Source organism: Lingula anatina, chromosome 2, assembly GCF_051362555.1.
Source record: "Lingula anatina isolate TDL-2025a chromosome 2, LinAna3.0, whole genome shotgun sequence".
NCBI lineage: Eukaryota > Metazoa > Brachiopoda > Lingulata > Lingulida > Lingulidae > Lingula > Lingula anatina.
Genome location: NC_141768.1, coordinates 20,487,084 through 20,500,191, shown reverse-complemented (window position 1 = coordinate 20,500,191; position 13,108 = coordinate 20,487,084). Strand labels below are relative to the sequence as shown.

The 13,108-nt window shown below is 37.5% G+C and overlaps 1 protein-coding gene across 15 annotated transcripts in view; it reads left to right on the top strand.

The window, feature by feature from the left end:
- The window catches only part of LOC106156698 (sodium channel protein para), a 55,270-nt gene that overhangs the window by 35,317 nt on the left and 6,845 nt on the right, over window positions 1-13,108 (top strand). For 10 of the 15 annotated variants that reach the window (XM_087005848.1, XM_087005843.1, XM_087005849.1 and 7 more), the window contains 8 exons: window positions 567-740; window positions 1,411-1,761; window positions 2,106-2,442; window positions 2,880-3,370; window positions 4,297-4,470; window positions 8,793-8,930; window positions 12,077-12,346; window positions 12,814-12,867. In XM_087005848.1, coding sequence (XP_086861974.1) covers window positions 567-740; window positions 1,411-1,761; window positions 2,106-2,442; window positions 2,880-3,370; window positions 4,297-4,470; window positions 8,793-8,930; window positions 12,077-12,346; window positions 12,814-12,867 — 1,989 coding nt within the window. Of the gene's footprint in view, window positions 1-566; window positions 741-1,410; window positions 1,762-2,105; window positions 2,443-2,879; window positions 3,371-4,296; window positions 4,471-8,792; window positions 8,931-9,410; window positions 9,537-12,076; window positions 12,347-12,813; window positions 12,868-13,108 lie in introns of all 15 variants that reach the window. The other 5 variants (XM_087005846.1, XM_087005854.1, XM_087005845.1 and 2 more) reach the window with 2 other exon arrangements.

Below are 13,108 nucleotides of genomic sequence, written 5' to 3'. Positions count from 1 at the left end.
GAGTTTAGTGTGACAAATATCTGTCTTTGAACCACTTTCACCATACCGCTCACACCATTGCTCCTGGTCTTAGAGAAGAGAGATGAGTAAAAAAAAATGTTAATTTATGTCAGATACTCTATACCAAGGTGATAAAGGGAAAAACGTTTAAATTTTCAAGAAAATTAAGTATGTGTGACTTTAGGTATAAAGTGCTTCTGAAGCAACCAAGTCGTACAGGTCCATCAGTTATTTACTTATGGTTCTAATTTGGAGCAGTTTTGAAGGCACCTTAAATGTCATTATACCCCTCCATACCCCAAATTCTCTTAGATTTAATGAATTCGTGCCTATTCTTTATCGCATCATCATTTCAAGCGTTTTGGTATCATGGACCTCAAGGTATTCTCAATTTTTGCCTGTCTATGGAGTCACATTGTTTGAGAGAAGTGTAATTGTCATAAAGGGCTTCAATTGGTGGGATTAACCCACAGAACCAATGTGAGAATTCATCCTCTCTCAAAGCATTTTCTCGCTGCGCCGAATATCTTGTCTATGTACTGTATCCTTCAAATGCTCTTTTCCAGGTTTTCACGGCCATCTTCGCGCTAGAGGCCTTTTTGAAGATCATTGCCCTGAATATCCCGGTTTATTTGAAAGACCCGTGGAATTGCTTTGATATCATCATTGTGGTGCTCAGTTTGGTTGAGTTGGGACTTTCAGGAGTGAAAGGCCTCTCGGTTCTGCGATCATTTCGATTGGTAGGTGCTTCTGCCAATAGTTTCCTTTGAGAATTTTATCATTTTTCAAAGTTATACATAAAAAATCATAGTTATCCTTTAATTTTAAATCGCTGTAATAAAGTTCTTTTAGTATCCAAAAAATATTATATGTAACGCAATATGAGTGAGGCTTTCCAGCACACACACACTCACACGCACACTAAATAAATGAATAAATAAAAACGAATATGATTGAAAAAGCTGTGATACAATGAACACCAGTACTAGGAAGTATACAGATTTACATTGATAGTACATCACTGCCTCACCAAGTGCACACTGTAAGCGCGTTTATTGCATATGAAGGTGGTCTGTGAGCCCACCCGCTGTAAATGCGATTAACATGTACGGCTGACGGAGATGAACGGTCCCGGGCGACATAAATCCATGTATGCCGAAAAAATATGTCTGTGATAACTGAAATAATAATAATCACTTGAGGCATCAATATTGAATCACTTGGGTTGCAAACGGTAAAGCTTTTGTGTTGCAAATTCAAATTGGTGATTGGTACCAAGTTATTTTATATGAAACACACTTTTCGAATCCATGTATTTGAGGTTGTTGGCAGTGTTGCAAACACAAACTCGATTCGTGAGATTCGTGGAAAATAGATTATATTAATAGTCACGCATCTATATTTTTCCAGCTAAGAGTGTTCAAGCTTGCCAAATCTTGGCCCACGTTGAACATGCTGATGAGCATCATGATAAGAACCATGGGGGCCCTAGGAAACCTTACCATCGTTTTGGGAATTGTCATTTTTATCTTTGCTGTTCTGGGGATGCAGTTGTTCGGTGAGAGCTATAAAGAAAAATACGGACCGGATTATTTCACTGGATTGCCGAGGTGGAACTTTACTGACTTCATCCACTCCTTTATGATTGTGTTCCGTGTACTTTGTGGAGAGTGGATAGAGAACATGTGGCTTTGCATGCAAGCGGTCGGCTACTCGTGTGTTCCATTCTTCCTGCTCACTGTTGTTATCGGCAACTTGGTGGTGAGTACGTGAGATAAGCATTATTAAATTATTAAATTACATAGATTTACGTTAATTTTATCTAATTTTACTGAATCGTAAGCTTTGTCAATTTCTACAAGATGCGGATAGCTTTACGTTTTTTTTTTTTCAATAGCTGTGTAGTGCAATTTATTGTTTTTCACTTTAACTTGATATGGTTTTTAATGGAATATAGAATTTTATTATTCATCATCAATATGCCCGGTAGAAATATCCGAAAAGTGCAGTTTTTTTATTTGATGTTTTTACTGTGGCGCAATGCATGATATTGGCTGTCATGTCAAACATCATATCAGAATTATACCTGTGTGTCCTATTTCCAGGTGCTGAACTTGTTTTTAGCCTTGCTGTTGAGTTCCTTTTCGGCGGACTCTCTGGGTTCGGACTCGGATGACTCTGAACCAGAGGAGCCTAACAAAATAGCAGAAGCATTCGACCGCATATCCCGATTTAAAAATTTTATCAAGATGAAAATCGTGGAAGGTTTTCTTAGGCTCAGAAAAATGTTTATCAAAAGAGGCGGTTCTGCGACAGATGTAACGACAGTAGCAGTTAATGGAAAAGAAAACTCGAAAGACATGGTAGATGGTGAGGTTCCAATGCACAATGGCGCTGTGAAAGAAAAAGATGCTTTGGAGGCTATGGAAAAAGGGACAAAAGGTAATATGATTAATTATAGTCAAAGTCCAATTATATTCTTCAAAGCTGATGTAGCCCGAAAGCAGCCTTTCCATTTTCTGAACCGAGCAACTGCCGTTTTATCTGAGTTTTCATAAGTCGCTTGTATCTCTACACAAACTCACTAACATACTTATGTCACCGCACATGCAATATCATTACACGTACTTCGATACTATACCTGTGACACGGTTCGCTCCCAAAATATCATTCCTCTTGTTACATCAATATTGAATAACGTTTAGTTTTATTTATTGTAGAATGAAAGAACGAATACACTGCCACAAAACAATATTAAAAGAGTAAAGGCAGCAGTGATGATTGTTGAGTCATACGGAGCACATCTTTTTGTAGCTTGTTTTTTTTCAATTAAACTGCTTTTTTATCTATAAAAATATAATGCTTTTTTTCTCGTGTAGAAAGTCAAGTTAACTTCGACGGATCTAGGCAAAATGGTTGTGGAAACAGGGATAGTGGGGCATCGTTCACCTGCGAAGATGAGGGTAAAAGCCCGACAAGATCGCACGCAGATGAACCGCCAACCCGACCTGTAAGTGAAGACTCGCTATGCAAAAAGCAAGATCCTGTGACACCAACTGAAGAAGTCGGCTCTGAAAAGAAGGGTGATTCACCGGAAAAACCCGGAAGCTTAGTTTCTCTTGCAGAGGGAGAGGACCAACTAGAAGCGGGAGATCCGGAACCTAATGAGGTTGATGTGACGTACATAAAATACCCGGATGACTGTTTTCCCGCCAGGTGGACAGCCAAGTGCGCATGCTTTGTCCCATGCACACAGACGGACTTTTGCAAAAAGTTTTGGGCTATTCGTTGCAAGGCCTACCAACTCGTGGAGCACAATTATTTTGAAACTTTCATCATCATATGCATCATTATGAGCAGCATGGCGCTTGTAAGTAAAAAAAAACTTGAAGCAGTGTTCACATAAGTCTGAACAGATTGATTGTGAAAAATTCCCAAATCCATTATTTCTTACCTTGAAGGGCTACTCCATGGAATATCCGCCAAACTGTATTTTAGAATTTCTAACCATGAGTTTGAAAACTCCCACAGTCATATTCATGTCCTGTAAAGCTGCTTAAATTCCCCAAATAAACCTCTTTAAAGGTACATACGAACCGAGCATCGGTGGAGCGTGGATTCCCAGTAACACATGTAAACCACTACTACTAGTTTCTTATACGACTCTAATAAATTCGACATGTCAAGGGATAAACTGAATAGACCACTCGATCAGCCTTAAAGGAGCTTTAGAGTGCTCCTTTCTTTAAATTTTTGGTTGTCAATTTAACCTACTTTCGTGATCTACTTTTCTGCCCCATTGACATACAGCATAGAATGCTAGCAGAAAAATCTGTTCAAACATCACTTTCGGGTAAAATTAAACAATGTCTTTTGGTAGTTCTCTTAGTTATACTACTTAAAACTATATGCTGGTATTTGGTTGGTTTTGATGACCAAAAAAATTGACTTTGTATGTATCTTTAAGTAAAAGTTTCTTTTGTGAACGAGGCAATGCGCGTCACGGCAGATTTCGTCAATTTGACTGACCAGTCGATTGAAACTAAATTATTAAATTGAAAAAGGAATAAAAATTCAAATCAAGTGAGGGACGGACCAAGCAATTTTTTGTGAATAGGAAAAAATTGCTCTTAACCCAAGGAGAATACCTCTTGTCAGGGATATCACATGGAATCGTTCTTAAAGTAATCGGATTTGTGGAGGTCAATTTTCTTCATTTTGTTGTCTGAACCAACTGACACACAATCGGTCAATGAATCTTATTCTGAAGGGACTCCATTTATTTTTCTTTTGCAGGCCGTAGAAGACTATTATCTGAAGGACAGGCCAACACTGCAGCTGGTTTTGGAAATATTCGACAAATTTTTTACCATAGTCTTCGTCATAGAAATGATTGTCAAATGGCTAGCATTTGGATTACATAAATACTTCACGGATGCCTGGTGCTGGCTTGACGTGATTATTGTTGGGGTAAGTAATTACAGTAACTAATCCAAAGCCTCGTAAGTATTCTGTGTAGTGGTGTTAATTGTGCTACAGTACTCTTTAAGAAATAACATCCATAAAGTGCCAAAAATTCATTTTTAGTATTGGCATCATTTATATTTAAAACTGACCCTCTGGCACTGGATGGATTTTATTTCTGTATGTTTATTTCGGGTGGATAAAACACGCACCAAACTCCAAGTTTTGATTTTTCAAAAATAACTACAATAATTCGAAATAATATCAGTCAATTCATAATACTATAAAGGCATCAGATATTATTTTTCTGTCATATACTCTTTGACTTAGCTACTTTGTAACAGTATGTAAGTGTGCAGTGGTAGACGGACTAAAACAATCTATTCTTAGAGATTCCATCTAATACAACGCCATGCTTCATTTTGTTGTTAACAGACTGTGTAACAGAGAGTCTGCCCGCCATTAGATTCATACTGGTTAGGTAAAGCGTGACGTAAGTGGGTCTAGGACGGAGCTTACCTGTAATGGGAACCTGTACAATGGAAACCACAACTTGTTTCACAGGGGACTCTCTTCCACATGGCACCGACATTGCGTTTCTTTAATATTGCAAAAGCTTTTGATAGGTCAACTATACCAGTGACATCATAATAACGCAACAAAGATGGAAATATCACTGAATTAAAGTATACGATGCTTTTGTACTGGAAGACTGGGGTTCGGTGCGGTTCTTTCCACCCAATGTATGACAGTGTATCTCGAGACAGCATGAGCTCGATGCCAACACAAAATGCACCGTCATCGAACACTGATATTCTTCCGACATTTACGGCTATTCTCTTTGACACCAACCGAAGAGATGATAAGCTCGATAAGAGATAATGAAACTGAATCAAACCTTATTTTTGCATTAAAAGCACAGGTATGTTTTTATGGTAACTAAATCGAGCACACGTATCAGCAACAAAAATTCCATAATTGCTTGTGCATATCCTTACTGACGCGCACATTAGAGATGTCAACTATCACTCGGATTTCCTAAGAACTCTGATGAATGGATTTACGTAGTAGCTAGTTGTATGTGCTCTTGCATTGTGTATGGCCTACTACACAACCAAATATTCTCCATGCTACTGTACTTGCTAATATAGTTTCATACAATATGGATATGAGTCAATCCATACATGTTGAATGAAGTCTTAAGGTAAATGTCCCTGTAAGCTTTTTTGTGTTTTGTTTTGTTTTGTTTTGTTTTGTTTTGTATTATTGCCCTGCGAGTCAGCATGTCGGGAGTGGGTTTCTACATGTATTATCTTTGCTTTATGTTTGTCTGTTGGCAGTACCGCCGAACACTTAGTAACTATCTGTTCGCTGTTCGGTCTGTCAAATGACCAAAATTCATTTTCCTTCTTTATTATTCTCTGGTGAATTCATCAGACAAACATTTTAATATCGTCAAGTTTTTTTGTTGCAATGCTAGTCAAAATGAATAGTAGGCCTATGTACGCGTACGTGAAACATTGGCGATTCTCCTCTGTGTGTGTCAAACTCATTCAAATCTTTAGGAACTTAAATGTAAAATGTGCCATCTATAGACAGGATGCGAGTTTTGATCAACTCTTCCAGATTTGTACTACAAAATTATCAGAAGAATACACATTGTGAAGCTTTTTTGTTGGACTAAATCTAAATTCAGTGTTTAAAATGGAATTTTCTTCTATCTTTGCCGTTAAAAATCCGCGTTAAATTAAACATTTATTCTGCTTAATTTTTTGCTCTTCTGTGCTGTATCATCTAAGGTTTTATCACTTTATGGTTTTTAAAATCTTTTGTATTAATAACATATTAATTTTGATTTGTACAACTGTTCTATACTGTTTTCTCTCGAATGTAATCATCTGAGTGATAGCTGGGGTGTGTGTGTGTGATAAGTGCTGTCAGACTATTCTGTATTTTAGATGGTGTGTGTATATGGGACACATTAAATATGCACACACTCATATATATATTTCACCTTTGTACTGTGTTTCCATTGCATCCACACGCTATAAAACTGTACTATAATACTACTTAGCATTCCTCTCCCGAGGCAGCCTCTCAGTATCGCGGTGTTACCTAATACCTATAGTTCTCCACTGTCAAGCTATATCTGCTTTGCTTGTTGTAAAATTGATGTACTTGAATTTAAAATCGAAGACTTGTTCTTCTTTCGTCTCGTTGTCGTCTCCGCTGCGGAGAATCTGGCTACACGTCGCAAATTCTTCTATTGGCAATTATATTTTTTCTAAGTTTTTCTGTGTTCTTATTTTTCTTGAGAAGAAATAATTTACCGTTTTGTAACAGTTAAATTGACAATTAGTTTACCGATTTTGTTTCGTTTGGCACGATTGAGTATTATTAAAATAATTTTGTATATACTTGATTAAAAAATTACATTCAAAACTGCTTCTGAAGCATTTGTTTTGTCTTTTTATTTAAGTTTAAATGCAGAATATACTTGAATCCATTTTTTCGAACTGAACGTAAGGAGTGGTAACTTTCAGACCTTACAAAGCTGCGTTTGCGCGACGAATCACTTATGACCAAATGTATATTCTCGATAAAGCATGTGTGCTCACACTCTTAAAACTGATCAGTTAAACTTAACCGAAAATGCGTTCAATATTAAGCGATTTACTCAGTCAATATACATCCTAAATATTTAGTTGACCTAACTGTATCATCCTAAATATTCAGTTGACCTAACTGTATCAAAATCAGTTGACCTTTTAACCAATTCAAGCGGTTAATAATTCGGTTACTTTTAAAGAATACATTTATTTAGATATAACCACTTCAATTATAACCGTTTATATACGGTTGCTTTTAATCTGTAACTGGTAACTGACCAAATGAAAAAGGTTTATCTTAACCGAATTGAATGGTTCAAAACAATCCACTGGATTCAGTCATAATCTACCTATTCAAGTGATGGAAATGTGTGGTTCAAAGCAACTGAATTTAAGAATTTGTCATGTCAACTGATTCGATCGTTTAACTTTTAATCATATCCTTAGTCAGAATTTGCCTTATACCTTAACAGTTAAATTCAACTGTAAAAATGCCAGAAATGTTAGAGACATTTTCTTACGCCTTCTGAGTGTTATGCTGAGCGTGTGGTCAGCCCACTTAGATGCAGAGAGGATGATACCGTTCCAACGCCTTAGAATTGATAGGAGTTTCCATCATTACTTATTGATACTAAAACATTTAGAGAAATTGTGAAAACAGCTCTGTTAAATTAAATCAAGGGAGAGGCACATCATTCCCACAAAAATCAGGAACAACAATTTGGATCTCAAAAACACCTTAAATAAAAACTTTATTACTTACGATAATGATCCACCTTACAAAATTTTAACACGACCACATTACTTTGGTGGTTCAAAGTAAAACGTGCTACCTCAAAAGTGCCAATGTTGGATCCATTTGCTTATTATTTCGTAAAAATATTAAAAAAAATACTTAGAAATAAGGGACACCAGTATGCTTTATTATTAAATCAGTTGAAAACCTGTATTGTGTAAATCTAGCAACACTGGAGGTGTTTCTTCTGAAGAGATTGCCTTGCAAATTGAGTACGAGGCTAAAAAGGCACTATACCCAGTAATGTCAAGCTGGCGACCTTTTCTTAACTGTTATGATGCTTACGAAGAAACCCCAATGTCACGTTATGTCATCACAAACCTTTATACACATAGTTATAATGGAATGGGATATTAAAAAATCTTGATGGCCACAGCATAAAATGTTCCTGCTGTGTGTATATAATTCTAAGTGTACTCTGATTTGAAATTAATTTTACACAATTGTCATAATTCTAACACAGAACATTACAGATTCACTGAAAAGTTAAGGTTTTTTAGGCGTTTTTAAACGAAACGCGTGAAGAGGCAGCTGCGACACTGTTAAAAGTCTGAAGTATATACCAACACACGGAAAATGCCAGACACTCGAGCCTTTTTATCCTTCCATCTTGTCCTACCATGTGCAGGCAATCAAGTCACAATCGGTTCTTTAACATACAGTAAATTGCAGTTCTGTGGTGCTCGTTTTTAGCAACTCAGAGGCAGATAAAGACATAACAAAGAATGTTAGGGCAGAAAGTTACCATTACTCCTTGCATACGGTTCTAAATCATATTCATGTTCATTTTTGTGTGAATTTTGCACAGCTGATTACTCTTTTAAGTAAAACCGGAAAAGGGTTATTTTTTATGTTTAATTATTTCATATTGTTTTACCAGCCTATTTGCTACATGTCTGCAATTATTTAACACTGAAATTTAGATCTCGGTTGCGGGCGTGATGTTCGAACTTCTTAGTCCGGAAACTGGTGCTGGCAAAAACATGAGCGCCATGCGCGCTATGAGAACCCTGCGGGCCCTGCGTCCTCTGAGAGCGGTGTCGCGATGGGAAGGAATGCGGGTAAGATTCAACTGACATGGTACTATATCTGTCTATACACACGGGAGTCAAGCTCCATAGAAATTGGATGTCTCATCCAAAAGACATTGGCCTGCAATCGGTTTACCTGGGCTCGTACTGATTCCAGTAGCCTGGTTTTTGCACCAAAATATTGAAGAGGTGAAATATTTGACAGTAACCACGACCACGTCGTAATTTACGCAAAAAAAGTAAACTGTGTTCTCATAGATGCTTACTGAATGGCATGTAAAGATGCCATCTTAACTGCATCAGCTAGAGAAGATCTTGATTTTAGGCCTGTGAAATTATGTGCTCTGTCAGATACTGTCAAGTAGATCAGACGCTGATCCCTGCGAAGGCATTGTCAGATATTTCATTTTTACGAATCGGGTGCACAGAAGCAGTCTTTGTGGCAGTTGGAGGCTTGACTCTCGCACTGGTATTTTCAAAGACATAAAGTAAAAACGTTTACAAATACAGATTGCACTGATCGGGTTGGCAGCAGAGATAATGGGCTCTGGGGGGAATGTAGGTGCTCTTCGTGCCATGAGAACGCTGAGAGCGCTTCGACCTTTGAGGGCAGTTTCCCGGTGGGAAGGAATGAGGGTAAGTCAGACTGGTTGAAATAGGTAAAATGTGCTTCCCCTTTTGAACCAGGTAATGAATATCCATGCTCAAGCGCCACATTGTCCCCAACAAAAGTAAAAATTAACAGGTAACGTTTACCTCACCACAACCCATCAACACTCCTTCCCCCCACCATCATGAAATAATGAAAATGATTTTTTTATTTAGTTTCGTATTATATTTGCAATTAATTATTGTGCATGAATTAATTTGTGGTTTATTAAGCCCATGCGAGCGTCAACGATTTATGCATGTGCGAATAAACCAAAGTCACCCACTGAAAGATATTCCAACACCAATAACTAGAAACTTTACTTGAATTGTACAAAATCCTTTTTTCATGGAGTTTGTCTTAGAAAGAACTGTATTTATCTTGGAGAATTGTCACCTAGAATGTAATCGTGATCCAAAGGAACGAAAAAAAAAAAACATTAAACATAAACATAACACGGAGTTCATGAATTTAGAATGTAAGTACTTTACACCCAAAAAATCGATTTGGTACATACAGGGCCGTAGCCTCCGGGGGGGGGGGGGGGGGGGGGCAGGGGGGCAGCTGCCCCCTCTGGGATTTGAGGTGCAAAAAAATAATCGCAAAGGTAAAAAAAAAAAATAATTGCAAAGTTGGTATCAATTCTGTGAGAAAATGCACTCGTGGCCACTAGACAATCATTCAACAATCTGTTTACAAAGGTGTACTGTTTTTAGCCAACTCTATCCCCGAGGCTGTTATCAGGTTATTGTTTACCCTGACTGTTTGCCCAACAAAGCTGGGAGGGCTGTTTTGAGCCTGCAGAGAACAGGTTGTATGGCCCTTATCAGTATGTGGGATCAGTTTACATGGTGTTTAGCCTGGACATGATGTAAACTGACCCCACAGCCTGAGTCGGCCTGTGCACAATAACAACAGTGTGTATGTGTTCACAGCAATGCAACTATTAGATAACTTCAGAAAAGCACAGACTAGACTGAATGGAATCTAGGATTATTTCTTGATCTTTTAGAGTACAGATTTTCTTTATTTTGTTGATGATGATGACGACTCCATCGAGAAAAAGATCGAGTTCTCAACAGTCAATGTTACACTTTGTCACCAAAAAAGTTAGGTGAGACATTATTTATATACCAGTACTCCAGAGATCTATAAATTTTGTAAACTAATGAACTACATTGTAATCTTGAAAAATTTATTTGAACTGTAAAATTTATCTGCTCTTTTTGAGCGTATGAATTATTTGGAATAATTTTACATGTAGGTAGATACAGAGATGGGTCCAGGGGATCCTTATCCCCCCTTTTTTGTCCGAAATTACCTTCTTCGTTTGAAAATTTGCCAATTTTGGGGTTAGATGCCTCCTTAATGTGCGGATCGACCTTTTCCGGGTGTCATTCAAGCGCTATAGAACCTCTCAAAAGAATGAGAAAATGACTTTACTTATGGCAAAATGAACCCACAATTTCTGACTTCTGATTGATCAATAAAGAACAGTTAAAATGCACCAGAATGCAGTATTATACATACAGTTTAAAAAAATTTTCCACACTGTGGGAGGGGGACACCCCCTACCAAACCTTACCCCCTCGGGGGCTTCGCCCCCTCGTGTCCGATTACTCCCCCCCCCCTGGCATTTTGCTCAGGCTACGGCCCTGACATATAAGCGAATGCTTATTATAAGCGTAATAATTTGACCTCGTCTTTTGAGTGAAAAAAGTAGATCACTCCCCTTCCTCCTCTCCCTAGAATTGCTCATACAAACTACCTTTTCGTCCAGCCACGGTTACAGGTGTTAGAATACTTATCACAGATCGTGTAAATTTAGCATTTTGTGCTTCATTTTTTCTGTGCATATCTGTCATTTTACCACAGCCAAAATACAAACCCTAACATAGAATCCAGTCTAACAAAAGGTTGTGTTTTTACTCGTGTTTTTTTTTTTAATTTGGTGTACTAACAGATTAGAAGATCTGATTACAAAATGGTTGTTATTTTGGCATCAGTAATGTTGATTTGATAACAATATTTCTGTTTTTAATTGCCTGAACTTAAGTTGTATCATTATCTGAATACATGTCCCTACTTTGTTAAACGTCTTTAGACAAAGCATTCTTTCTATACATATGGAGTCCATCTTCAAAACATTACGACATAAGCAAATTAATTATTTATAAAAAAAGTGTCATACCGTATGATGTAAATGCTAAAGGTAAAGAGGCGAATGGCTGGTGCGATATGCTTCTAGTAACAGATTTTCAGTAAACTTTCGAAACTATTCCATGTAATGTCCATCGTCACACCATCTTATTTATTGGATCGAAACACTGCATCCAGGCTCGGTTTTAGATCATTTTCTAATCAGTAATTTTTTGCCATTTGTTGCTATCTATAGCCACCTGTGGACCATCACGATTACCATGCTTTTCTTAAATCTAATTTTTTTTTTTTCTAAAATTGGATGAGGGCATACGCGTGTCTTACTCGTTCCTTTGTAAACTAACCATTATTTTGTACAATATTCTAGGTGGTTGTTAACGCCTTAATAGGAGCCATTCCATCTATCTGCAACGTGTTTATGGTGTGCCTGATCTTCTGGTTGATTTTCTCCATCATGGGCGTCAATCTACTGGCCGGAAAATTCTACAGCTGCAAGTGGGACAATGGCACCATAGTTGTGGCTGAATGGACGGGAATATACACGCGCGATAATTGTTCGGCGCATAACTTGACGTGGTCGGCCCCAAGCATAACCTTCGATAACGCGTTAGTGGGATATCTTGCGCTGTTGCAAGTGGTATGTATCCACAAATCACCTCTACCACAGGAAATAATTTTAATGTGTTTTTTTTTTCAAATACAGTTACAACGAAATATTTTAGATGATACATTAGGACGACCGTTAAGATTTTAGAGTAACTGTAACTAGGCCCCTATACATATTGTAATCTGAAAAGTTCTAAAAGAGGTCATCCTATATTTTCCACATACCCATTCATGTACAGAATATAAACATATATTAGTATGATACCGGCATTCTTGTATAGGGGCCTTAACTAAAGCTGTGAAATACCAAGATTTAAGCACCACGCATTGGCCCTGTGCTACATTATTTTGTAGAAGCAAGCTTACGTTGTATTTTTCATTAAAAAAATCCAAATGTATCTCTTGTATCCGTAAATGACATATTAAATCCGTTAAAATCGTAAAACTAAAACTATTCATGGAGAAAATTTGAGTTGTTTTGCTTGTCTGCTCTTTCAGGCCACATTCAAGGGGTGGGTGCCTATTATGACTAACGCCATAGACGCAGTTGATGTAAGTTCTTGTTTAGATGTCTGTTGGACGAACGAAGTGATGTAGTATCGCACGTAGCGCCAGAATTGGTCTAGATTTTTAGACTCCAAATTTGGCCTACTTACTGGTAGTTTAAGATGAATCTTCTGTAGTCCACTAAAATAATGTAGATTTTGGTCTGAAAGATAAGTCCTGTTTCTCCTGTTATATAGCAAGCGCAGTATGCCATTATATTGTACTACTATTGATTAATCTTGTGTTA